The sequence below is a fragment of the Ovis canadensis genome, chromosome 7 (genome assembly GCF_042477335.2).
Source record: "Ovis canadensis isolate MfBH-ARS-UI-01 breed Bighorn chromosome 7, ARS-UI_OviCan_v2, whole genome shotgun sequence".
NCBI classification, from domain to species: domain Eukaryota; kingdom Metazoa; phylum Chordata; class Mammalia; order Artiodactyla; family Bovidae; genus Ovis; species Ovis canadensis.
In genome coordinates, this window is record NC_091251.1 from 25,278,900 (window position 1) to 25,306,091 (window position 27,192).

General features: G+C 52.1%; 1 protein-coding gene across 20 annotated transcripts in view; it reads right to left on the bottom strand.

The window, feature by feature from the left end:
* The window catches only part of MEGF11 (multiple EGF like domains 11), a 391,832-nt gene that overhangs the window by 11,492 nt on the left and 353,148 nt on the right, over positions 1-27,192 (bottom strand). For 3 of the 20 annotated variants that reach the window (XM_069595454.1, XM_069595451.1, XM_069595450.1), the window contains 12 exons: positions 25,631-25,751; positions 24,541-24,704; positions 23,370-23,472; positions 17,361-17,507; positions 16,840-16,974; positions 11,533-11,661; positions 10,397-10,525; positions 9,785-9,913; positions 8,888-9,016; positions 7,318-7,554; positions 5,722-5,840; positions 2,681-2,782 (listed from right to left, as the gene is read on the bottom strand). In XM_069595454.1, the coding sequence (XP_069451555.1) occupies positions 2,681-2,782; positions 5,722-5,840; positions 7,318-7,554; positions 8,888-9,016; positions 9,785-9,913; positions 10,397-10,525; positions 11,533-11,661; positions 16,840-16,974; positions 17,361-17,507; positions 23,370-23,472; positions 24,541-24,704; positions 25,631-25,751 (1,644 nt within the window). Of the gene's footprint in view, positions 1-2,680; positions 2,783-3,425; positions 3,493-5,721; positions 5,841-7,317; positions 7,555-8,887; positions 9,017-9,784; positions 9,914-10,396; positions 10,526-11,532; positions 11,662-16,839; positions 16,975-17,360; positions 17,508-23,369; positions 23,473-24,540; positions 24,705-25,630; positions 25,752-27,192 lie in introns of all 20 variants that reach the window. The other 17 variants (XM_069595455.1, XM_069595453.1, XM_069595461.1 and 14 more) reach the window with 9 other exon arrangements.

Genomic DNA, 27,192 nt, shown 5'->3' on the forward strand with positions numbered 1-27,192 from the left:
CTACTGCTCTGTAACCTCTTTGAGGGGAATGTCTTCCTGGAGGTGACCACAGGCAGTTCTGATGCCACCTACAGTCACTGTAAGAGAAGTTCCAGGTTCCAAGAATATAGGATAGGGAATGAGTCAGGGCCAGTTCTTAGCTTGGGGGAAGGGTGTATGACGTTCCAAATCCCAATTCTGTTGGATTTTGGAATGAAGGTGAAGACTTTCTCACCTCATAGCTCTAGTCTTGCCTGTCTCTCCCCTTGTGGATCCGATACTCAATTGAGGGGAGCCAGAGGGAGGTGGACAGGCAGCTGAGGTTGATGAGTCCTCTCTACAGGCTATATAGTCATTCCCAGCCAGTCAGCTCTTTTAGTCCCCTGCCCCCACTTTTTTGGGTGGACTATATGCACATAATTGAGAGTTGTCTTTGAACAATATTACCAGTGTTTTTCAATGCCAAGGATTTCTTTTTTCCCTTTTGGCTACCACAGTTTATCCTAGGCTCCCACAATGCATGGTCCTCAGCACCAGCCAGAGGTAGGAAAGACATGAAACTTCAGGGACCAAGCTCACATTCTTCGCTGCTGGTGATCCCAGAAAAGAAACTATATGATATTTTGAATTTGGACAGTAATGACTTGAGCTCACAGTCAAAGCCTTCCCGCCCGCCCCCACCCCCGCCCCCAGCTTTTAACTGAGGCTGCAGTATTAGTCAAGGGATGCAGCAAGTGCTTACTAAAATACAGTTAGAGTCCACTTAACTCTCCCCAGTGTCTGACAACGAAGACCAACACATGGCTGTTCTGATACCTCCTCATGCCGCCTCCATATAGACTTCCTTAGTGGAATTTGTGGAAGTCTCCTCCTGTCTCCCTGCCTTCCACATGGTACTGAGTGATAGAGTAGAGCCAGGTCCAAGTTTTCTCAAGTTTGCTATTCTTCTAAAGGACCTATAGGTACCTGTGCCCTTCAGAAATAGGACAGCAACAATCTGAACCCCTGGCATCTTTATTCTGGGACCAGGGGTTTCCTTTGCTCTCCCTGAGGGATGGAGGCTAGACTATTAAAAAGTTAACCCCCTTTTTATAGAACAGAATTCAGACTCAAAGGCAATGACTTGTCTGAGACCGCACCAACAAGTGAGAAGGTGAGCTCCATGTAGAACCCAGATGTCCTAAGGTGCACTCTCCCATTGTTTACTAGCCTCTCAGTGTAAGCCAAAACATGACGTGTGGTGGCGTTGTCTGTAGTAGTTGAAGAGAGAGATCTGGGCTGAGCCCAGAGGATGCTTCCAAGTGGAAAGGGGTGCAGGCTGGGGTGTGTGTGTGTGTGTGTGTGTGTGTGTTGCTTCCAAGTGGAAAGGGGTGCAGGCTGGTGTGTGTGTGTGTGTGTGTGTGTGTGTGTGTGTGTGTGTGTTGCTTCCAAGTGGAAAGGGGTGCAGGCTGGTGTGTGTGTGTGTGATGCTTCCAAGTGGAAAGGGGTGCAGGCTGGTGTGTGTGTGTGTGATGCTTCCAAGTGGAAAGGGGTGCAGGCTGGTGTGTGTGTGTGTGTGTGTGTTGCTTCCAAGTGGAAAGGGGTGCAGGCTGGTGTGTGTGTGTGTGATGCTTCCAAGTGGAAAGGGGTGCAGGCTGGTGTGTGTGTGTGTGTGTGTGTTGCTTCCAAGTGGAAAGGGGTGCAGGCTGGTGTGTGTGTGTGTGTGTGTGTGATGCTTCCAAGTGGAAAGGGGTGCAGGCTGGTGTGTGTGTGTGTGTGTGTGTGTGTGTGTGTTGCATGGGGTGGGGATTGTATTCTGTGGGATTATTGAATGTCCTGAGCGTGTGTGTGTGTGTTGCATTGCTCAAGGGGCTGACAGCCGGGAGCACAGTATAAGTCCAGGGTTTCTGAAGCCCATAACTGCTTACTGGGTAGATGAGTTCAGACCTTTGCTCTTCTTACTTTCCCTGGACCCAGAGACCTGCAGGGGTTGCTAGAGCTGCATTTCAGTTGAGCTCTAGGAACCAGCTAGAGCCTGAATTTAGGCCCCAAGGGTGTTCAGGGTGCCCTCAAGGGCAGGGGCACTTTGTTGGGGGCCCAAATTCTCTGTTCATTGGACCTACTTCTGTAACTCCTACCCCACCTCCTCCCACAGTAGGGACTGACCTTCAAAGTCTCATTTTTGCATCTTTCCCAAGCTACCAGGTTTGAGCCTAATATATGGGCCCAGAGGATGCTGGTTGGCACATCCAGCCTCAGCCTCTCTAGATCCCTCCTGGACCACCTGCCCTTGGATCTAGGAGTGCTTGGTCTGGGCTCTGCCTCTGGGGGACTCTGGGCTCTTTGGCCAGTCTACTCTCTGTCATCCACACCCTTGGGCCCAAAGATGTGGCCACCCCCAAGTCGTTTCTCAGTGGTTTTGGGTTGTAGTCCATGGTCTGCAGGGAGTGTGGTTACGCTGTGTTCCCTCCACATAAAACCAGGTGCAGTTTGTACATATCCGCTGAGCATGATGGCAGGAATGACTGAGGGATCCAGACAGGTTTCCTTCTTCCCGTGGGGAACTAGGCTTGTCAGAGGGAAGGGGCTCAACAGGGAGAGTTCTGGGTCCATGGGGGTGGGTTAAGGGATAGGAAGGGGATTTGGGGTAGGTGCTGGGTCTGGTCTGAAAGGATGGCCTCAGGGGTCCAGGGGATAGAGGGTATAGGGCTGGGAGTCTAACCTGGCGAGTGTAGCTCAGCGGGGCGGCTGAGGTGTCTAAGTTCAATGTAGAAGTCTTCGGGCGGGTACCTGGCCTCCAGGGCACTGATCTGGAAATGGGAGTCTAGTGAGAGGAATGACAGGGAGCAGCCATTATTCCCAGGGCCCTGGTATGGCAGGGGAGGGGTGTGTAATACAGGGGTGGGAGGGGGGATAAGAGGCAGGGTGGAGCAGGTTGAAGGGAATTAGGGCTTCCGTGTAGCATCCGAGGGAGCCTAGAGCCAGTGGGTCCAGGAGGGTTTGCTAGAGGTGAGGCCAAATGGCCTTGCTGCCTCTCACCCCCATCCCTCACCCCACACCCCTCAGGAATTAGTGTCACCAGGGCAGTGGGAAGAAGCCCTTGAATGGGGCACCTTGGTAGTAGGGCCTGGCTCAGGCAGGGGGTCCTTTTCCCAGATGGTAAGTGCATCTTTTGCCTCCAACCTGAATCCCCACACCTGGACCCAAGCTTTCTCCCTTGTGGTCCTGGTCACAGCCACCCTCACCTATCCCCTAATAGGAATGAAAGGGGCCCTGGGCTTCATCTGCTTATGAGAACTGAAATAGGGGCTTGAGTTTCCTCCCCACACCCCTTTTTCCTGGGGGAAATCATGCTTAAGATTTATCTACTAACTCTCTTGTAGCTGGGACAGGGCCCCTGTCAATGTGGGAGAAGGAGAAGATGGCGGGGCATGATGGCCAGGGACCAGACTCAAACCACTACTGACCTAACACGTTCACATAGCTGTAGGGGGTCCAGCCTGCCATGTCTCTGTCAAGGGACTTGTTACTGAGCTGTTTGGAAAGCAGGAGAACGAGTTAATATCTAGTGCCCTTGAGATGCCCCTGCCCAGCCTTTGCTTTTGCCCACCCTCGTGTACCACCCCTGTGATGACTCTGACCCACCTAGGTGCTAGGTCGTTGGGGGGATGGACAAGGTAAGTGTTCCCATGACAGGCCACCATGGTGTGGCTGGGCCCAGTGGGAGCCGAGCATATGTCCCCATCTAAGCTGTCTGGCTGAAGCTGTAGGGCTTCCAGGCCCCTGGGACAAAGGGGAGCCAAGAACTGACCTGAGCCAAGCTGGCCCTGGTGGGGGAGGCAGGTCAGTGGGTGGGGCTGAGCTGCGGGAGACAGGGTGTGTGGCAGTGTCTCTGCTGCAGCATGAGGCCATCCCCAGCAGAGGGAGCGGCGCCGAGGCTGCCTGCAGCATCAGCGTCCCCTCTGCTGCCTGATCCAGGCTGAGGGAGAGTCTCCCTTTCATGTGACGAGGGGAAGGCGTCCGGATAGCGTCCTGCACTCTCACAGCTGCCCTTCATATGAGGCAAGGATCGTTGTTCTCATTTCACAGATGGGGACCTGAGTCCTGCTCGTGGGCCCTATGCAGGGTCACACACAAGAGCTGGGTCTACTTCAGCTCCTAGACCCATGTCCTTTCCATGTCATCACAGCTGCTTGCCCCTGCTGCACATCTGCTAGGCTGAGGGTTCTTGACTACACAGAAGTGCTTTGGGGCCCTAGGGTGAAGTGAGCCAGAGAGTCACCAAGTGGGCTGCACTGTAGTAACTCCACCCCCTGACTTAGTGACAGAAGGTGACTGGTACTTCGCTGTTAGAATGAGACTAAGAATGACAGGGACACAGGGACTTGGCCTCTCATCCATGGCATCTTTTCTTTCGTGTCCGCTGTAGCCTTGATAACGTGGCTCTTGTTAATCAAGGGCCTCCTACTGAGAAACTTCTGGATTCCTTTCCCTTGGCTCCTCAAATAGGCCTAAAGCTGTGAGGCTGGGTTGAGCTGATGGTCACAGGCTTTGCGTGTGGACCTCAAGGTCCCCTTGCATGCAGCACTCCCATTCCATTGGAGAACTGAAGCTGAGAGCCCTGAAGAGTGACCTTTGGGTGCTGGCTTGATAGTAGTAGCTCTTGGGGCTGTACGGGGTCTGTGTTGTTGCTGGGGGGGTTCAGGATGCACTCCTACCAGATCTGTGGTCTGTGGATGTTTTCTGTGGCACAGAGGGGGAGAAATGATCCCTAAAGCTCTAAGGCACAGGCCTAGAGGATGAAAACTGCTCCTGTACATGTTTCTGACCCAGGACAGAGGTACAAGAAGCCAGGAATCCTGGGATTGTACCAATCCCCCCGCCCCAACCTCCCCATGATCCATGGTGTGCATGTCTGCATGCGTGCAGTGTGAGCCCTTTGACCTTGTGGTCTTTTGGGGCTGTTTCTCATTTCTGAACCTCTCTGCCCATTATAGGTCCTGGCATACTGGGAGTGGGGGTTAGTACATGTGTGTGCTGAGACGTCCTTGCCCAAGGGCCTGTGACTTATGTAAAAGGACATCTTGCCAGCAGCCAGCGTTCTGTTGGAAGCTGGGAGGGAGGGCCCTGTCCAGGGTGGTACACACCTGACCTTGAAGTGCTGCCCGACTCTGTCAGTGGGAACACGGGCTGTGGCTGATGTTTCTGTGTCCCGTGTGGTGGTTCTGATAGCAACGTATGTTGTGGGTATGTACTGATAACATGTAGTGTGTCCAGGTACAAGGATGTCAGGTGGTACCTGAGCACTGGCTGTTACTCTGTGGGCTTGTGGCACACATGGTGTTGGTAACATACTGCAGTGATGAGTGGTGGGGTGTTTTCATTATATGTGTTAGCATGAGGCAGAAGTGGTCACGTGGTTGTGTGTGACAAGGCTACAGATGATTACAAGATGATCACATGACTTGGCCCCCGCTGGTTACACACAGGGTATGGGGTGTGTGTTCACTGAGTGATGCTGTGGGTTGGTCATGTGTGGCGTGTACTGGTTACATGGCCCGTGTTGGCTCCATAGAGCCTGCTGGCTTCCTCTTACACGCTTCATAGTGTGTAGACGTGGGGTCACGGGGCTCTGTTTATTGTATTGGCAGTTGGTTCCATGCAGACCCTGGTTAGTGGCGGTGCAGTTTCTTCCCCAGGCAGAGGGGAGGGCTCAGTGGGAAGAGAGTGGATGGGGACTGGGGAGAGTCAGGGGCCCGGTACCTTGGTGGGGCTGTTCCTGTCCAGAGTGCTGGCCTGGCTGGTGGCAGGCCCCCCGCACGCCAGTGCGTGGTAGCTGGAATTGGAAAAGCACTGGGCATGGCTGCTACTTTGAGACAAATCTGGGAAGAGAACAAGGTGCCACATACCATCATACCCCTGCCACGAGACAGCCCTAAGCTAATGCTTGGTGTGGCCGCCTTGAGAGTGCTCTGCAGAGAGGCAGCCGAGTCCCCCATCCCCCGAGCTTCCTGGCGTCTACTGTTCCCCCTGGAAACTTGTAGAGCCTGACTTGCCCCTTTCCTTGTGTTGGCCCTGCTTGCAGTGTGCCAGTGTGGGCGGTGGTACCAGCATGAGAAGTGTTAGTTTGACAGCCTCACTATTCTTGAGTCACTGTGTAGGGCTGAGCTGACCCTCCCCTGCCTCCTCCGGGGTCAGATCCCAGTATTGAGGCTGTAGAGAGAACCCCACTCCTGGCCTTGCCTTCCTGCAAATTCTAGGACCTCCACACTGGGCTGGAGAATTCCAGTGGGGATGGTCTGGGAAAACCCAATCAACTTTGCTTATTATGGTCAGAGAAGAAAGTCCCCAAATCTATAAGCTTTGGGACTTCATCAGAGGATCTCAGCTTTGGCTGAAACTCAGGGCGGCACCCAGGCCAGCAGCTCTCTCAGGCAGGGTCTGTGCCCGGGCCTGTGATGTGCTGTGCGTAGCACAGAGCTGGGCAAATGGTAGGCCGCGCTTAGCAGGAATGGCGTGTCAGCAGGCTGACGTGATCTCTGGGCTTTCTCAGGCAGCCATGAGCCGTGGAGCCAGCTATGGAGAGCTGGCATCCTGTGCTTCCCCCAGCAGGCCTACCCTCCTGTGGCTTAGGGCTGGGGGCAATGTTAGGGGCACTTTGACCTTTTCAGTTTAATAAAATATGAAGCAAAAAGCTGTTCTTATTTCTAAGGCAGCAGTCTAGGGTTAGGGGAGAGGAAGGGTTGGCCCAAGAGCCCCATCCCCACCCCTCTCGGACTCCCAAATCGAATGCCTGCTGGCATTGGTACCACATTTGTGAACAGGCTGGGTTCCTGCAGACCTGTCTCGAGGGACATAGCCCACACTTTCAGCACTGTCCCGTCTCACTGTAGATCGGGCCCTCCTAACTCTGGGAACTGGGAGGGAGGGGTGCTCTGAGGCCTTCACCAAGGCAGCAAAAATGAGACAGGGCTTGGACAGTGGGCCCCAAGGCTGGTTTCCTGAGGTGGTGCAGACATCAGGCTGGGGAGAGGGTCCCCTGCAGCATTTAGGCAAGTTACTGCTTCGTGTGGACGTTCTGCGACTGAAGCCCAGTGAGAAGGGAAAGTTCTGGAGAAATGAAAGAAGCCTGCTAACCGTAGCTGTGACACTCCCTGGGGACCCTGTCTACCTTTCCAAGTTAGCTCCTGCTGCTCGCCGCCGCTGTCTCTAGGCGAGTCTGAGCAGCTAGCCCTGCAGACACCACCACCCACCTGCACCAATAAACCCGGGGTCCCCAAGAATGCCGCGGGGTTCCTGCTGGGTTGTGCATGTGTCGGGGGAGGTGGCAGCGGGAGGTGCTGTGGGCATAGCTCTCACCTGAGAGGGAGTAGTCAGTGCTGGCCATCCTCATGGCGGGCGTGTAGGAGACGCGGGGAGCCAGGTCCCGGCCCTTCTCTTTTTGTCGCCGCCGGCGCCAGGCAAACAGTCCTAGCAGCACCACGATGAGGAACAACAGGAGGACGATTCCCGTGACGGCGCCCACTGAGTGCCGCTCTGCACCCAGCGCTGGGCTGATCTTGGTGTAGGGGTTCAGCTCCTCCATCATGAGGGCAGCTGCAGACAGAGGCGGGGCTGAGCTGGAGGCAGGCCTGCTTCCTCTCAGGTCGCCTCAGCCTGTGGCTGGCTCCTCTAATGTCGAGAGACCCTGGTTTAGGTCTTGGCCCTATTGCTCAGTCCCTTCAGCATCACGTGTTTGGACGTGTGTTCAGCTATCTGTTTACCCAGGTGGAGTCCCACCCAGGGTCATGACAAGGAGCAAATGTGATCATAGATGGAAAACAAATAATAGGTGTTTAGTGAGTATTTTACTTTGTTCTAAAACTGAGTTACAGATATTAACCCATTTACTCTTTCTAGTAGCCCTCAAAGGGATGTTTATAAGTCCTATAAGAAATAAAGACTAATTATTTCCCTTTCACAAATGAGGAAACTGAGTCACTGAAAGGTTAGGTAACTTACTTGAGATCACACAGCCAGTAACTGGTAGAGTTGAGTTTCTCAGGAGTCAGGAAAAGTTGGATTCAGCCCCTCTCCCTGTTTACCAGCTGTATGACTCGGAGTCCTTGGTCTGCCCATTTGTAACACGGGGACAGTAATCCCACTGTGAGCACTAAACACAGACTGGCAATGAAAGCTGTGAGTGCTGAACCAGTGTGCTTAGGATTTCTGCTCCTAAAGTATCACCCCTCTCAGTGATACATGCGGGCTGGCCCCCATCCCCCGCCAGAGTGCAGTGGAAATGCCTTTTGCCCCTTTCCTGTACTGCGGATGCTTGCATGCCCATTCTCGTCCCTGTCTCCTTGAACCAACAGCAGAAACCATTCATCCAGTGCTCACTCATGAGCCAGGCACTGTGCTGAGTCCTTTACTCGTGTAATCTCAACTTGGTCGTTAACTACACGCTGCAGTCTTGTCTGACCATAGACCTGGAGCCAAGGATGAGCCCCTTTGGGCTCCTTGGGTCTCAGCAGAACCCTGTGTCTTTCCACTTTGCGTGGGGATAACAGATCCCCCAGCAAAAGGAAGTGACCTGCCCAAGCATACTTGGTGGGTCATGGCAGGACCAGAATCTGGCAGTGGTTCCAGCTCATTCATCTCACCTTTCCACAGCACTGGTTTCGGTTATCTTTCCTTGGCTTGCAAGACTTGTCAAGGATGAGCAGAGGGAAGCAGCGCCTGAGAGGCTGCCTGCTCCATCAGCCTCTCCGGTGCCTGGGTACCCCTCCCCAGCCCACCCCATTCCACTCCCAGTCTCTTCCCGGATGTGAATGAAAGGAAGTCACAAAGGGTCCTTAGGCAATTCAGTCATTCCCGCTGGAATCTCCCCAGAGCCTCCCTCTGTGGAACCCTTTCCTAGCCCCTGGGACCTCTGCCATCTGTGCCTTACCTTGGTCACACCGGATCCCTTTGAATCCAGAGCTGCAGTAACAGGTGCCAGTGACGTGGTCACAGGTGGCATTGTTCATGCACTCGCATAGCTGCTGACAGCCGTAGCCAAAGGTTCCTGGGGCGCATCCTGTGAAGCACGAAGTGGAGGTGGCAGAGACCCTGCAATGTGCTTACTCTCCACCCCGCCCATCCCACGCCTGGGCAGCGGTGATTATTCTGCCTCACGGAGTAAGCCAGGTAAGCGGCTCAGATGGTAAGGAACCTGCCTGCAAGGCAGGAGACCTGGGTTTGATCCTTCGGTTGGCAAGATCCTCTAGAGAAGGGAATGGCTACCCACTCTGGTATTCTTGCCTGAAGAATTCCACGGACAGAGGAGCCTGCCAGGCTAAAGTCCATGGAGTTGCAAAGAGTCAGACACAACTGAGCTGTTAACATTTTCACTTTCGTGGAGTAAAGCCTCTTTCTCTGTGGTGCCTGATGTGTTCTGGTTTGTTCCTTGGGGCAAGATGACACCTATAACCCTGTGGTGGGGGATGCCCACCCCTACCTCCTCACCTGGTCCATATTTACACAGCATCCTCCAGCACCAGGCCCCCAAGCTGGGTGCCACAGGGGTTTCAGAGGAATCAAACAAGGTCCGCTTTGCTTTCTCTCATTAAGCTCCTTCCCCCAGTAAAACCTCTGCTCTGCCCCAACCTGCCCATCCCCACCCCAATTGGAGGAAGAAACTTCAAACACCAATGTAGGCCCAACCTTCAGGTTTTCTCCTTGGGAGCTGCTCCCAAAATCAAGAGAATAGAGGGTGCAGGGCCCCGAGGGGTGGGCCGTGAAGGGGCAGGCTCCCCCGGCAGGAGGCTGAGGCCCCGCATCGACACCCGGGCTCAGGGCAGCTTACTCTGCTCGCAGTGTTGCCCGGTAAAGCCTGTGCGGCAGGTGCACTTGCCGCTGATGTGGTCACAGCTGGCGCCGTTCTGACATTGGCACACACGCCCGCAGTCCTTCCCGTAAAACGCTGCTGGGCAGCCTGGAGAGAAACAGGGTGGCGGTCTGCGTCGGGACCAAACTCGTCTCACCTCCCTTCTCTTTCTGAGCACGGGGTGACGGCCAGTGAGACCCTGCACCGAGCCACTCCATGCTCAACCCTCACACTGAAGCGGGTGGGGAGTCCTGTGGACAAAGGTGCCCTGGAACCAGAGGCCAGGCTGGTGTCTCTCTGCTGCGCAGCCACCAGCTGCTCTTCCCCACTCAGGGCCCCCTGTCCAGGGAGCGTCTGGTCTTGGTGATTGCTGGGGTACCTAATGGCCCTGACCTTCCAGGATTGGGCCCCATCAATCCCCTGAAGCCAGCCACCCTCTCCAATCCCAGGGGTGGAGGGTGAAGTGGTTAGCTCACAGCCAGGCACCTGTCTCCTCCCTCCCTCCACTGCAGGCCCGGACGATGCCCACGGCAGCCAGCAGGCTGCAGCACGGGATTCCAGATAGCTGGGAGGCTGGAGGGCGGGGCTTACGCTGCGTGCAGAAGAGTCCGGTCCAACCAGGGGTGCAGTGGCAGGCCCCGTCCTCGGCGCTGCAGCTCGCCCCGTTGTGGCAGCTGCATGTGTGGAAGCAGGCGGGGCCCCAGAACCCAGGTGGGCAAGCTGGGGGCGGGTGGGGTGCAGAGGGTGAGGGCAGGCGGAAAGGGGCAGGCGGGGAGGGAGGGAGGGGAAGGGGGAGTGCACGTCAGAGCCCAGGTGCCGCGATGCCCCCGCTGGCATTTCCTGACTTGCAGGGGCTTAACCACTGTGGCCACAACTCCTCCAGTCACCTCTTGACCCAGGCACCCCGGATTCCTGGTGATTCTCTGTCCACTCTCCCAGCTCTGAGGGTTTCTGACTTTTCCCTCTCTGGGGACTGACTGTGATTTGGAGCGTGTGGGTGTCTGTGGTAAATGGTAAACACGTGTTTATGGTGTGAACACTGTGTGTGCTAACTTCCCCACGAGGATGGGGATTTTCTCAGGGCAGAGAGTCTCTCTCGGCTGGTGAGCTTCCTGAGGATGACACCGCCGTCAGCACGGAAATGCCTTCAGGCCAGGCTATCTAACTGGGACCTTGCTAGGAATACCGGCTGGGTCTCACCCATCAGCCAAGGACTCCACAGGGCAGAGGCTGGGTCTCTGCCTTTAAACTGGAGGTCCCTGTTATCTCTGTATCAGACTGGGTTCACCTCACAGCACCTACAATGCCCTGTCTGGGCCTGTGATGCCCAGGACATCATTCACATGAGCTACCCAGAGAATGCCCTCACCCCTACCCAGAGATTGCCCTGGCCTCACCTTACTTCCCTGCTTCCTCTTCCTCCCCGTGCAAACCTAGCGGCTACTCCTTGCTCAGGTTCTAGGACTATTAATATGCAGCATTTACAGTGTTAATGATATTACCAATAATGTTCATATCTTCAAAACTAGCAGTTAATAATGCCAGTGATCACTCCTAGGAGTTCATCATGTTAGCTGTAGAGACTATGGGACTCGGGTGAACACTCCTATCTGCAGAAGGAGATTTCAGCCCTGGGAGGTGGAAGCACCAGGGGCAGAGAGGTTCTGGGCCTGACCTTGGGTGGGGGCTTTTCTGGGGGACATTCCCAGGGTGGGGCAGCAGCTTACCCTGTGAGCAGTCTTTGCCGATCCATCCAGGGAAGCATTGGCAGGAGCCATCGATGGGGCTGCAGGTGCCGTTGTTGGCACAGGAGCAGAGCTGGGCACAGTCCTGCCCAAAATGCCCTCCAGCACACACTGTGGGCACAGGATAGCCTGGCACCTGCTCTTCCACTTGTACTCCTCAGACCACCACCCACAGCCACACCCCTTTTCCCAGGCCACAGTCGTGGCCCCCATGGGGTCAAGGATCAGGTGGGAATTGCCTGCCTCAGTACCCCCATTTCCATAGCAGTGAGTTCCTCCTCTTGTGCCCACAGCTGCCTTCTTCCTGACCGCCTCTGACAGGAATGGGCTGAGGCCCACAAGGGTAGAATAACTTGGCTGAGGTCCCACAGGCAGAAGTGGTGAGGCTGGGAATAACACCTCTGCACCCTACTGCTCCCTGCCCGCAGCCCTCAGCTGTCCATGACCGCACTTGTGGTCCCACAGCCTCAGGGCAGAGGATGTTTAGAGCCAGGAGAAGAGGGACATGCGGGGTGGCTGGTCTGTCTGCAGTTAGCTGGAGAGGGGGCCAGCCCCAAATGTCTGTCCCTGTCCCCGCAAATATAACCTATTCCTTGAGCTTCCACTCAGCCACCTCAGGATAACCTTCCTGAGTCCATAAGGGGCTCTCCAACACGGAGCTCCAGTCGTATTTCCACTTTGAGTCACTTGCAGGATTTTGGGCCCAGCCCCTCCTGGAGGAGTCACTCTTTGGTTGCTGGAAGAAAGGCTGATTTCCTCAACCAAGCTGCAAGCTCCTTTAAATACTAGGTATGAGTTCACCAAGCACCTACCTCTCATTTCTCTTGAAATCCATCCTCCACCTGCTTCCTAGAGCCTGAGCTCTCTAAAGCACAGCCTTCTTCATTGCACTCCTGTGCCCGGCTCAAACATCCTCAGTGGCTCCCTGTTGCCCCAGAATAAAACCTAGATCCTAGAGATCAGCACTTAAACACACCTCACCCCAAAACCATGAGCCACCAGACTACATACCCTCTTCCAAATAACACCCCATGCCTTTCTTGTCTACGCCTTTACTCTAACTGTTCCTCCGAGTTTCCCTGACCCTTGTGCCCAGTTGTGGAAATCCTGCCCTGCCTACAAGACTCATCTTAAGTGCCACCTTCCCCGTGATCCCTCTATAGTAGACAACAAGTCCTTTAATACCAGTTCTGTTCCTTAGAAGTAGAGTTTACTGGGCTTCCAGCCACCTGCACAGCTGGGTAGGTGTGACTACCCTCTGGCCAATGGTAAGTGGAAATGCATGTCTTTATTTGCCCATTCCTCCCTATTGAAGAATAATGTGGATTATGGAGGAAGATTGTGGGTGAGATGGCTGGAGCTCAAGCAGCTACCAGAGGTGAACTGTATGCTGAGGATGGCAGAACAAGACAGAAGCAGCTTGGGTCCCTGACACCTTTGAAAGCTACCCCACTGTTTCCTAGTAACCTGCTTCTGGATCTTTTTATTTATTTTAATGTATGAGGAAAAACAAAGCTTGTCACTTTCGATTCAGTTATTTTTGTTTTTTTATATTATAGCTGAACTGAATCCTCTCACCCCCTTCTCTGTTCTGGGAGGCTACGTCCCTGTTTGAGCTTCTAGGACCCTAGTCTATTAGTTTCTTCCCTGGTCTTATGTTACTGTGGGTTGTGAACCATTTCCAGCCAGGCCTGGGTTCCACCCATGTCTGTATCCCCACCACACTTGGAAGAACAACAGGTGCTCAAGGCTGAATATGCGGAAATAAACTGCTGCCCCTTTTCCCCACCGCTGCCTCCGGCCAAGTTCTGCGAAAAGGCTGAGTTCAGGATTTTCCCCTCTGGACCGCAGGCTTTGTGAGGGCAGGGAACTTGCCTCTCTTTTTCTTTGTTGTGTCTGAGTGCCCAGCACAGTGCACGACGTACAACACTCAAGAACTATTCCCCAGATGGCCAAACTCGGCCAGGAGCAGTGACCTTCCAGTGGGTTCTGAAACTGGAATCAGTGGCCCCTGTTCCTTAGAGCGCATCTCAACTCGACATGCTCCCCTCGAAGCCCGGCTCCAGCCAGCCCTACACCCTCCAGGATGGCCTCCTTGCATCCCTGTTATGGGGGAGGAAGTCCTTGCATCCCCGAGGCCCTCACTTGGCTGGGCCACACAGAGAATCACGGGAAGGTGTTGATTCTTGAAGAAAAGCGACTTCCCTGGGCCCACTGCCCTCGCCATTCCCTATGCCACACTGCCCCATGTTGCCAGCCCTCCCCCGACTAGATGGTGGGCAGCAGCTGCCTCAGATCTGTGTCCACCCTGTGTCTCTCCAGGACATTGTTAGCAATTGGGACAAATGATAAAGGCAGCATGGTGTACCAGGCTCACCAGCCAAAACTGGCTGCTAGTTGTATTTATGTATCCAATAAGCACTTCTATGTTTCTTTCATGTACCACTGTTCAGAGTGCGTCACAAATACCATTAGTGCAGTTAACCTTGTAATACTCATTATTATACATGTTCATTATTACTCCCTATCATTAAGTCTACAGATGAGGAAACTGAGGCATTGAGAGGCTAAGTAACTTGGCCACAGCTTGGAAGTTCTGCCACTCACTGTCCCAGTACCTTTGAGCAAGTCTGTTTCCTCATCTTTGAAATGGGGCTGATAACCCTCACCCACGGGCCTTGGGCTGGAGTTAATGGTTGTGGGAACCCCGGTTGCTCTGGGCCTCTGTGCTCTTCCCTAGCAAAACCGTTAGCTCCTTCCAGGGCAGGTCCACTGCCAGGAGGATGGCGTGTACATCACCTGTTTGCAGCTCAGCCTCTCGCTTCTGTTTCCTGAAAAACAGGTCAGCCTCTGGGAGGTACCTGATTTTGGGAATCCATCCCCTAGTCCTGGCCCTCTGTGGGGAATGGGGTGCCAGAGATGCTCCACTGACCCCCTTCTTAAAACCAACTCATCTTCGCTAACAAGACAGTCTTATCTTTGAAGTCTTTCTCAAATACACAAGGCTGACAAATTCACCCACAGAGCTGCTAATGTGATCAGTCTAATGCATTAATTGGTTGACTTCTTAGCTGAATCAAGAGTGAGGCAAAGGGAGGAAAGGTGGAGAGAAGGGGGTGGGGGGAGCAGGCTGGGGGGCTGGTGAAAAGAAAACATCTGGTTATATTTAATCTATGTTTAATGATTCTGCATAAGCAATGTCTGTAATTTGTAACTCGCTGAAAAGCCGGTCATTAGAAACTGTCAGTTCAATTTTTTACAAGGTTTGAGACTTAACCAGGGCAGTTGCCATTAATAGCAAACTCTATTAGATCTATATGTGGAAAATACTCATTAGGCCAGCGGGCGATAAATCAGACATTGCAGGATCTGAGAGTTACTCCTCGAGCTGCTTAGGTCCTAATTTAGACCCAGTCTATCTGTATTGACGGCTGGGTCTCTGATGTTTAATAAGTAAACCTCGACGTGTCAGGTTATGATTAAACTGTCCTAGGAGGGATGCAAGCAAATGAAACTGTCACATACGTTTCCTGGGGGGGTTCCAAACTTCTCATGACCTCAAAGCAACATGGAGTAAACTTCCCACTCATACATATTAACGGCCCACACACTTACAAAAATAGCCGAGCTCAGTGGTCATTATTCATCAAAAGGATTCAGTCCCCTGGGAAGCAGTGAGTGCTCAAAGGAAGTATTTAAGCAGAAGCCAGATGAAACTCTTTCATAGATGGCCTTGAAGTTGCTTTTAGTTCTAAGGTTACCTTAGACAAAGATCTCTTCACTTCTTACAGGTTAAAGTACAAATTCTGCATCCTTGTCTTCAGAACGTTTCAGGAGTCCCCAGACTACCTTCCCAGTCCCTTTGCCACCCACAGCCCCTGAATCCTCCTGTCACGTCCTATGGCTGGACAGTCACAGACCCACCCCCCTGTGCTTTGCCCAGGTTGGTTCCTCTACCCACAATGCTTTTCTTCCATCTGTCTTTTAGGCTAAGTCCCAGTTGAAATCCAGCACGGGATGGAGTTGTACCCCAAATCCACCCTGCCTTGGCCTAACCAAGCCAGTAACAGCAATAAGTAATGATGTGCACTGAAGCCAGCTTCTACCATCACCCTGGTTGTTAAATATTTAGGAATTTCACAACTGGTGTTAAACCACTAGTACCTTCAAATCAGCCACGATGGGAATATCTACAGCATGGAAATTTGCATACGACACAAATTAGGGCTTTTTTAACTGCAGATCAGTGCAATAAGCTTAACTCCCCTTTCAACTCCCAGTGAGTGGACGAGGTTGGCTGGAGTGGGAGCTGTGAATTCTGTAGCTGAGACATGAAAGCGTGTAGTGGGGGATTAGTGATGTTGGCCTGAGTGCGAGGAGAGAAGGGCTGGGAAGTTGCCATCTCCAGCGAAGCCGAACCATCTCCTCTGAGCTCCCACAGCCTTTTCTGCCTTTCCCACTTGACATGCAGCACTAGCCATTTGCGGCCACTTTGTATGCAGACCTCAGCTATGCTCGTTTCATTTTTCATCTGTTTAGACTGGGCTTTGGAGTCAGAATTTGATTCTCACCTCTGCTACTTGCTGGACTTCCCTAGTGGTTCAGACAGTAAAGCGTCTGCCTACAATGTGGGAGACCTGGGTTCAATCCCTGGGTCGGGAAGATCCCTTGGAGAAGGAAATGGCAACCCACTCCAGTACTCTTGCTTGGAAAATCCCATGGACGGAGGAGCCTGGTAGGCTACAGTCCACAGGGTTGCAAAGAGTCAGACACAACTGAGCGACTTCACTTCACTTCAGTTCTGCTACTTGCTAGCCGTGAGACCATGGAGAAGTCTTTTTTACCTTCTCTGAGCCTGTTCCTTCAATTGCATAATGGCTTTTTCTCATAGCCCATGATATCCAATTCTCATTAAGGTAGCTCTAAGCCCCCCAAAGCCAACTCACTGAAAAAGATCCTGATGCTGGGAAAGATTGAAGGCAAAAGGAGAAGAGGATGGCAGAGAATGAGATGGTTGGATAGCATCACCAACTCAACAGACATGAGTTTGAGCAAACTCTGGGAGACAGTGAAGGACAGGGAAGCCTGGTGTGCTGCAGTCCATAGGGTCACAAAGGGTTGGACATGACTCAGCAACTGAGCAACAAACCCTGAAGAGCCGAGGAACCGCCTCCACAGAGCCTGGTGAGAATCCTGAACCTTTTTTCCCTTCTACTCCCCTCCCAGGACTCCTCGTCTCCCTGAACCCCCACCCCCCAACACCCTTCTCCCCACCCCTGGAGAGAATACCTTGATTGCAAAGGGCTCCGGAGAATCCGGGGAGGCACTCGCAGATGCCGCTGACGTGGTGGCAGGGCCCGCTGCTGTGCACGCAGAGGGGGCACGGCTGGGTGCAGCCATGGCCATAGAAGCCGGGGGCACAGACTGGGGGTGAAGGGGAGGTGGTGGTCAGCAGCTCAAGGGGCAGCAGCCAGCCTGGCTACCTGTCCAGTCCCCCACGGTGAAGGAGAGAGGCTTCTCAACAATACCGGGAGAGTCGCATCCACCCACACCTCGGAAGGCCTGTTCCTTTCTACAGAGAGGAGTGGGGGTGGTCCTGTTTCTACAGGGGAGTCAGGCTGGGCCCTGAACTTGGGGACAGAAAAGTTAAGGCTGGGAGAAAGGGGATTAGAGGGAGGGATTTGATGGAGAAAGGGGACTAGAGGGAGGGATTTGATGGGGGCCAACTCTGTAAACCCAGCCTCTCTCCAGCTGGGAAGGAGTAGGGAGGAAGAGCTGTCCAAGGTCTGTGGGGTGGGGGCCAGCCTTACCTCTCTGGCACAGGGGTCCTCGGAAGCCCGGGGCACACTCGCAGCTCCCGTCCTCTGGGGAGCAGGAACCACCATTCTCGCAGCTGCAGGACACAGAGCAGTTGGGGCCCCAGCGTCCAGGGGGACATGTGCTGTCGCAGTGGATGCCTGTGGGCCAGACAGACTCGGGTCAGTGGTAAGGGGTGAGGGCGAAAGGAAGAGTGATGGAGAGGGTGTACTATGCAGCAAGAGAGGGTGGGGGGTGGAGAGGCAAGGACATCTGGAAATGTGGAGGGAAAAAGAGGCCTGGATGGTCAGGGAGGGCTTCTGGGGAGAGGCGAATGACTGAAGTATAAGTCCTGAAGACCAAGTAGGAGTTGACCAGGTAAAGGAAGTCCTATGTGCAAAGAGCAGGAGGCGAGAGAGAGAATCATGCCTTGAAGGATAATAGAGCATAGTGTGTTGGAACATAAAGTATACAATGGGATACAGCAAGAGATGAGGTTGTGGGAATCAGAAGGGGTCGGATCATGAAAGGTCTCCTTTGTCTTTGACATGTTAGCTGAAATCCAAGGTTAGTGATGTGCTGCAGTCCATGGGGTCACAAAGAGTCAGACGCAACTGAGTGACTGAACAGCAAAGGTTAGTGGAGCAAGTAAGTGCCATGGTGTGGGGGCTACACGAGCTAGGAGTGAGTTGCATGCTCACCCATGTTAGTCCAGGGGCCATTGGTCCTTGCGGGGCCCCAGCCAACCAGCCCCTGGGCAGTGGCCCAGAGAGTGGGAGGCTCTTTTCAGATTCTCTTGACCATAGTCCTCAGTGTAATACGTATTTTATATCAAATGTGCATACATATGAATAATAGGAACCAGTGCTCTGCAAATGACATTTACTGTCACCGACTATGATGCAATCTGATATTTTCTCTGTACTATGATGTATTCTATTTCATTAAGGAAAAAAAAAGCTAGTTGTGACCCAACAAATTGATTTAATGACCTTCAGTTTGACAAACAGTGGCCTAAGGGGGAATGGATGGAATCTGTCAGAAAGAAGAACAAGGCCTACACAATCTTTTTGAGTTGAGAGAAAGGAAATATATGTTGGGGGTGATTACAGCCTGCAGGCTGAGAAGGAATTTTAAAAGGCCTGAGGCTGGATGCGCAGCTCTGTGGAGGGGCTTCCTCCCAGGCAGAAAGGCTGCTAGTCCGACATGCATAAGGTGAATGGACTGTGGGGGCCCCGGAGACCAACTTGGCTTTGGAAGGTGAATATCCAGAGGCTCAGAGAGGAGCAGAATTAGTTTAAAAAGCATGTCTGCCTTGTTATAAGGACAGGGATCATGAGAAAGAGAAAGTGGGAGGAAGACATTCAGGCTCAGTGAACAGAGCCGGCCCTAGCAGCAGCAGGAGAGCGGTGGGACCAATTTAGAGGCAAGCTGGAATGTACAAGCCCACCTGGGCTGGCAGGAAAGGGGAGGGGGCAGAACAGAGGCAGAGAGTGGGGGAGAGGGGATCAACTGGCTTCATTCCCCTCCAACGCCTCCGTCCAGCCCGGCTCCCTGTCCCTCCCTGGGCTTTCCTCCTGTGACAGCTCAATTCTACAGCAGGGTGGGGGCTTCTGATGCCACTCTGCAGAAAATGACAGTAAATGTCTGATGCCTCTGTATGGAGGGACCCTGATGCTGGGAAAGATTGTGGGCAGGAGGAGAAGGGGGCAACAGAGGATGAAATGGTTGGATGGCATCACCAACTCAATGAACATGAGTTTGCGTAAACTCCGGGAGATAGTGAAGGATAGGGAAGCCTGGTGTGGGATCTCAAAGAGTTGGACACAACTGAGTGACTGAACAGTGGAGGGAAGGGGCTGGGGCGAGATTCTCCAGGAAATGCCATCTTTCCCCAGTGAGAATCCGTTGGTCACATTTCACTCCGCAATGGAGGTCTCTCTCAGCGGAGTTTCAGGTTCACAAGAGGTGGCAAATAGCATGAATGGACTGAAGGGCAACCTGGGGCAGGAAAAAACACAAAGCTGTCTGAGATAAATGGAGAGAGTAACATGGGTGCATATACATGAACATATGTAAACAGATAGCCAATGGGAATTTGCCATATGACTCAGGGAACTCAAACTGGGGCTCTGTAATAACCTAGAGGGTGGGAAAGGGTGGGAGGGGGGAGGGAGATTCAAGAGGGAGGGGACATATGTACACCTATGGTTAACTCATGTTGATACATGACAGAAATCAAACCAATATTGTAAAGCAATCATCAATCAATTAAAAATAAATATTAAAAGAAAAAAAACCCCAAACCAAAAGCCATGATGTGCCTCAAGGAATTCTTGTGCCTGTGGATGTTGAAAATGTGAGATTCGGACTGCAGGCCGAGGGGCCTGCTGCTCTCCGGAGGCAAACTGGGCTAAGGTGGAGTTCCACTATCGGACAGGGGCCTCCGATCCCACCTGTGCATCAAGCGCTCTTTGTTAGGGTGCCCAAGGCACGTGCATCACACGCAGATACAGCTCTTTCCTAGCACTATGAGCTGATATTACTGTGATTAATAAAACAATGCACGCAAAAGCACCCCTGAATTCACGGCAGCCGGTCACTCTCCTGTTCCCCCAAATCAGTAGACAGTAGAAATACAGCTACTCTCCTGTCTGGGATCCTCAAAATGTCTTCGTGTCAAAAATGTGTCCTCTTTTTTTTTTTTTTTCGAGATTAAGAATCATAGGTGTAAGGTGATTATGCTCAGATTGCAGATGGCTGCAAGGGCCCACTGGGTTCTAGGGTCTGCCAGTTATTCTAGTCTAGGTCTGGTGCTGTGGGTGAGGCTCTTGTCTGAGGTTCTTTTATGTCCTAAGACCTTGGAATGTCAGACATTGGCACCTAAGTGGAGAGAAGAATCTAAAGGTCAGTTGCACTGGTGAGGTCAGAGCGGCTGGCCTTGGCCTAAAGGGAGGTTCTCTCTCAGAACTACAGCTTCTGAAGAGGCATGGTGTCTTCAGTTAGCTGCCTTCTCTAGCCCCTGTCTGGGGATAATAATCCCCCTTGGGGACCCTCTCCTTTTTACCTTAGAGAATCTAAGATTTTGTTTTTCAGGGCTCTCTACACATCTATATTGATGGGTGCAGCTAGACTGAGAATCCACGTATTGTGACCTCTAGTTCATATAATAAGGCCGGTAGCAACTCAGCAGCCCACATTTTTTTTTTTTAGCAGCGCACATTCTTCATGGACTATTTTAGGTCCTCTTCATCCAGGAAGCCTTCCTGGATGTCTGGCCAGGGATTCAAGCATATATTTGATAGTGGCATACAGCTTTGTCCCTACCTATCATTTGAATAGTTCATGTATGTGCCCTGGGGAAACAGGGATCATGGTTTATTGACACTTCTGACTCTTTATCCAGGTCCTCCCAATAGGCAGGGAAACCATCATCATGATTTCTGCATCTCTAGCACCCAGGACAGTGTCTGGCACACAATAGGTGCCCAGGGTCTATTACTATTATTGAATTCTGCCATTTATTCCTGGGCCTAGTTCAGGGCCAGCCACATGGTAGCTGCCAAATAAAGACTTGGTAATGGTTTGGGTCAATAAATGCTAGTTGAATGAAGAAATGGTTCCCCTTTACAGTGTAATCCTGTGCCTCCTGTTGGCAGTAACGTTCTGAGACCTGGGGCAGCTCCTTTTCCTCCTGTGTAGCAGGAGGAGATGGGAGCAGATAATCATCAAGATCTCCTCACTTCAAGGGGAAAATCCATATATTACAGGCCAGTTTCTTTCAACTTATCTCAATAAACACTGAATTAGCAACTACTATGTACAAGGCAAGATGACTTAGACATCATGCCAGTCAAGAAGCCTGTGGCTAACTTGGGGTGAGGGGAGAAGACATTCACTTGCTTAAAGCAAAGTGTTGAGGGACTTCCCTGGTGGGCCAGTGGTTAGGAAGCCACCTTGCAATGCAGGGGATGTGGGAGGTTTGGCCCCTGGTCTGGGAACTAAGATCCCATGTGCTGCAGGGCAACTAAGCCCACGCGTCACAACCAGAGAAAGCCTGTGCTGCAGCAAAGACTTCACACGCTGCAGAGAAGAGTCCATACACAGCGATGAAGACCCAGTGCAGCCAAAATGATGATAATTTTTAAAGAGTGTTGACTCAAGGGACGAGCAGTATGCCAGGGGCTAGGTGGTCAGGGGTAGGTGGGGAGGGCTCGCTGAGTAGGAGGCTGGGGCCTGTACCCCAAGCCCTCCCTATCTTTCTTTGGTTTTCTTCTGCTTGAACAAATTTCAGAACATCAATTGCTCCTTTGAAATGACTTCAGGACCACTTTTGGGGAAATTAGCTTTAGAACAGCAGAGACCTTGCTGAAAGGTTGTCCATCAAAGACAGAATTTTTAAGCACCAGATGTCATTAAAATCTTATCGGTTCACTCAAAATTAAGGCAATGAAAAGTTAAAGTGGATTTCCATTTGACTCCAGCCAAGAGTGTAGGGTGTTGGTAACCAGGGTGGAGTCCAGCTTTGTACGAAGGGGCAGGACAAGGGGGTCAGATTGAAGATGCTACAGAGGAAGCAATGCCCCCAGTCCTTGACTTTCTGGTTGTGGAGAACAGAGGTTGCTGAGCAGCCTGGTGTGAATTCTTATCTGAGGACACACCCTGCCAGCCACGCCTGTATTTTTCACTCCTTGCTGTCTACCACTTTGGGAATGGCCAGTGGGTTCATTCATGCAACATGTTATTAACATTGTGTTTGTGGCTTACACTTCCTGAACATCTGCTATCGTGCCAGGTACTGTTAGCACCTACAGGTATTAATTCATCCAAACTTCCAAAGGACCCTGAGTTATAAGGATTATTATTATCTGCATCTTATGGTTGGAAGATTCAGGCCCTGAGAAGTTAAAGGACTTGCCCAAGGTGGCCTGGCTCCAGCTCTGTGTCCTTAACCATTTCTCAGTGTGTGACAGTCACTGGCTACAGTGGCGAACAAGGCGGATTGGCCCCTGCCTGCACAGAACTGACGGTCAATGTGGGAGGCAGATAATAAATGAATAGTTACTCAGTCAGAGTTCGGTGACAATTGAAGTAAGTACCACTGTTAGGGTATTCTGAGAATTAAAATACTGTAGGGTATTCTGAGAATTAATTAAAGGAGTTCTTTCATAATCTTGGCCAGGTTGCGGAGGTGGTAGTATCCGAGCATAGAGCCTTCCCAGAGGAAGTCATCTTTAAGTTGAAATATGACGGATGAGAAGGTATTATCAGGTAAAGAGGAGGAGAAAGAGTGATCCGGGCAGAGGGAATGCACATTTGATGCCTGGAGTCGGGAGACACTTGGCCCACGTGGCTGAAGCAAAGCGAGTGATGGGAGGGGCGTAAGAGAGGTAGAGGAGTTGGGGAGGGCCAGACCACGCGGGCCCCAGGTCACTGGATGGCGTTTGGATAAATGTCATGGGATGCCACTGAGGCATTCTGAGCCTCAGTGTGATGTGACTGGATCTGGTCACCATGTTCAGAGTAGGGGCAGCTGGACGAAAGGGGAGACCCAGAGACAAGAAGGAGGCCGAGGCAGTGCAGGGTGAGGGATGGTGCTCAGTGTACAAGCAGAGTGACAGCGGCTGGTGAAAAATGGTTGGATTTGCAGTATGTTTAGGGGGTGGACTGCCAGGATACGTGTAGGGACCAGGAGTCTAAGCCCGGGGGAAGGTGAAAGTTTCTTGTCTATCTCCACCATATCCTCTGTAAGCACAGACTGAGCACCCACACTTTTGTCTGACTTAAAAACTGGTCTGTCCCCAGCCCTTAGAAAAGAGCCTGTACATAACAGGCGTTCAATTAACGTTTGTTAATTTGAATGGGATGGAGAACTGAAGCCCAGAGGAGATAAAGGAAAGATGATTCCTAGGAAATAAAAAGAGAAAGCGAAGGAGAAAAGAAGGGAAAGTCAAGAAAAGGTGGCAGAATACCAAAAGCTCAGTTTCCCAGGACCTGGAAGGTGGCGCGGTTGAGGGGGTTACCTGTCCATCCAGCCAGGCAGCAACAGTGGCCTGTGACGGGGTCGCAGCCATCTGCGTGGCTGCAGTCACAGCGTTCACTGCAGTTCAGCCCAAATGTGCCGTCCTGTGGAGACAGAAATGGTGAGATCCAGACCCCCAGAGGTTCTCACACTTCTGTGGGATTTTGATGACACAACTGAGCTGCTACCCAACAAGGATGCAGAGAAACTGGGGCCGGGGCAAAGTGAAGGCCTGTTTTTATAATTGGGGATTCAATGAAGTCACTCCAAAAATGTTCTTGGCTGCATTAACAGGAGTATGCGGTCTGGAAGGAGGGAAGTGATAGTCCTTTCCTACTTCGCAGAGAGCTATAATGATCATTAACTAACATTGGAAATGAAAATGCACTTTGCCAGTTTCAGAACATTGATCACATATAAAGAAGGATTATGATTTATTCTTTGTTACTGGGTAAGAAGATGGCAGTCGATGTTTGTTGGGTGCTCAAACATTAGCTATCAAGAGTCTTATTTAACTCATTTCTTTTCATCTTCACAACAACTCTATGAGATGGTTTCATTATATTCAAAATTTAAAGATGAGGTGAAGTAACATGCTCCAGGCAACATAGCTAGGATGAGGCAAAGCCAGGATTGGAACCCAGGACTGTAGGACTCATTCAGTAGACCATCAGTTAGTTTAACTTATTTGTATCATAGGCTAAGATCCAGGGAATAAGTCTAGGCGGTTATTGCTGGATAATGCTTGGTTTAGTCCTCCCACACCTTGATCATAAAATTATAGGCTGTTGGAGTTAGAAAGAAACTTAGCCATTATCAACTCTGGCAACTCTGATGGATTAGGAACGGCTGTCCTGTAGCGCTGTGTCATGAAGGATTCTGGAGTGGCATCTGGGCTCAGGTTAACTGTGCCAGAGTCAATAATGGTTACCAAGAGACCCCTGGGGAAAGTGACTCCACGTCACCATATCCCCAGTATCTACCATTTTACAGATGAGAGGGCTGAGGCCGAAAGTAGGACAGAGAGGTTAGAACCGGGGCTGAGATCTAAATCCGGGTGTCCCATCACCTGGTCCAATGCTCTTCTCTGTACTTCTGTGGACAAAATAACCACAGGGAAAAGGTCTGAGGGGCTGCTGGGTCACCCCCATCCTTCCCTGCCCCCCACTCACCGGGCAGGGCAGTTCGCAGGTGTCCCCCAGCCAGCCGGGGGTGCAGGAGCAGGAGCCATCTGTGGGGCTGCAGGCTGCCCCATTGGCACAGGCGCAGCTCTCGTTGCAGTTCAGGCCCCACGTCCCGCTGGGACACGGCAGGGTGCAGTCGAGGCCCTGCCACCCTGAGGGGAAGGAACAAGGCTGTCACCTCTCTGTCACGTGTCAGCAGTTTTCTGCCCACTTCCCCCAGCTCTGTACAAGACAAGGCACCCAAACCACCCCTTCTCTGGTAGCTGGGGCAGAGCACGCATCCCACCTGCTGAGTCCACTCGGAAGCACAGCATGGTTGTTGAGAGCACAGGGGCTAGAAGCTGGCTCTCCTGCCTGCTGGTTCTCCCTGTTCTTGCTGTAGGTGGATGATTTTACCCGGACAGGGCATCAACGGAGGTGGGGGTCCTCTCTGTGCCCAGGGCGGACTCAGGAAGCTTATCTCAGGGCCCTGTGCTTGGGAACAGGCTGGTTTCCCATTCTGAGGCTGCTTACTGGCCTGTGTGCCCTCAGATCCACTTCTCCCCTTCCCCTGCTCTGTGTCTCAGGGGGCTGACCCCTGCAGCTGCTCTCAAGTGGGCTTGCCAGCGGGAGACCTGGCCAGTGACGGGAGGGCGGGGGCAGGAGAGGCACAGGTATCTTCTTTCTCTGCTGTGAGCAGGGCCTCTGGGGCCGGCTGTCTCAGTACTCCAGCACCATCTTGCAGCCTTTCTGCCCCTGTCTCAGTCCCTACCAGGTGGTCCTCACTCACAGGCTCTGGGAACTCCACTTTCTCCCTTCGTCCCTCTCACCCTAGAAGTGGTAGCAACTGTGAGAGAAGCTGTGAATTTCCGGGTTGCTCACATTCCCTTGCATATCTCTGCAGCTGTTCTAACACTCTGGTAACAAATCCCTTTTATTACATTCCTGCTGTTGAAGTCCCGGGCATGAGTCTCCTTGGCTGGAACCTGACATGCAGGCTCCCTGACTCTGCATGTGGGTGGGTGGGCAGCTGGCAGCCCACCTGGGCAACTTCTGTGTGCACATGTGAGGGGATGGGATGGGACAGCAGGCACATTACCCTCCTTGCAGGTGCAGGAGCCGTCAACTGGGGAGCAGGCGCCACCGTTGTTACAGCTGCAGACAGACGAGCAGTTGGAGCCGTAGGTCCCTGCCGCACAGGGAACGGCGCAGACCTCCCCCTGGAAAAGGAGGGGGACTTGGGGTCAGAGGTGCCCCGTGGTAAGTGGCTATGGTAGGTAATGCCTCCCCCCTGCCCCCTCTCCATGTTCCGAAACCTGTGAGTATGTTACCTTACATGGCAGTCATGATTAAGGACTTTGAGATGGAGAGTGTCTTTGATTAGCTAGGGTGGCCCAAATTGATCATGTTAAGTCCTTAAGGGTAGAAGATAACTAAAAAGATAGCCTTGAGAAGTCCTCCACCTGCCTGCATTGACTTTGGAGACAGAGGAATGGGGCCACAAGCCAAGGAATGCAGTGGTCTCTAGAAGCCAGTCTTCTTGCCTGGAAAATTCCATGGACAGAGGAACCTGGCAAGCTATAGTCTATAGGGTCACAAAGAATCAGACGTGACTAAGCAACTGAGCACATGTGCTCACGTGTGCACGCACACACGCACGCACGCATACACACACACACACACACACGAAGCCAGAGGTTTCATTTTACAACTAACACGAAAATGGGGACCTCAGTCCCACAACCCTAGGAACTGAATTTTGCCAAAAATCCAAATGAGCAGAAAATAGATTCTCCCCTAGAGCCACCAGAAAGGAATATAGCCAGATGACACGTTGGCTTTAGTCCTGTGAGACCCATACTGGACTTCCAACCTACGGAAATGTAAGATAGCACACTTGTTTTGTTTGATGTGCGGATTTGCTACAGCAGTGATAGGATCGCAATACAATGAGTCTCACCAGTTGGGGGAGGGGTCAGGCCTCCAGACCACTGCTCTAGAGTGGGCAAAGCCCTCAAGGAATTTGACCCCTGAACCTCTATTAGGTCACACCGGCACAAAATTTAACCCTTTGCTTCTCAATCTTATTTGATTCTTACCAGGAACCCCCGAAGCAGATAACAATATCCTATTTTCATTTACCCAAACCTCAAAGAAGTTCAATGTAAATAATAACAGCTAATATGTATTAAGCACTTTCTCAATATCAGGTACCATCATTTCATTTAATCTTCACAATATCCTCAAGAGATAGGAACTAGAGCCTCAGCATCTTTCCAGGTCATGGAGCTAACTATGGTTGATCTCTATTTGAACCCAAGCTGGCTGCTTAACCATTCTGTTTTTAGCGTTGGCAACCAGTTTCCTTGGAAAACATTCTCTGAAATGAAAAAAAAAAATTCTCTGAAATGGAGACAATCCATTTCAGAACAATTAGTGGGCTCTTGAGAACAATCCCTACGAGGGGAAAGGGAAGGAAGAAGGACAGACAGAAATTGAACTCTGGTACAGCTGCAACAATAGCCTCAGCTGATCTGCCAGGGAGCTCTGGAGCTGGTTGGCCCTTAGAATTGTCCTGCTAGGGGAAAGGGAGAGAGAGGCTCCTTATCCCTGACCAGTCATTGGTATCCACTGCTCCGGGGAAGGGGGCATGACTTCAGG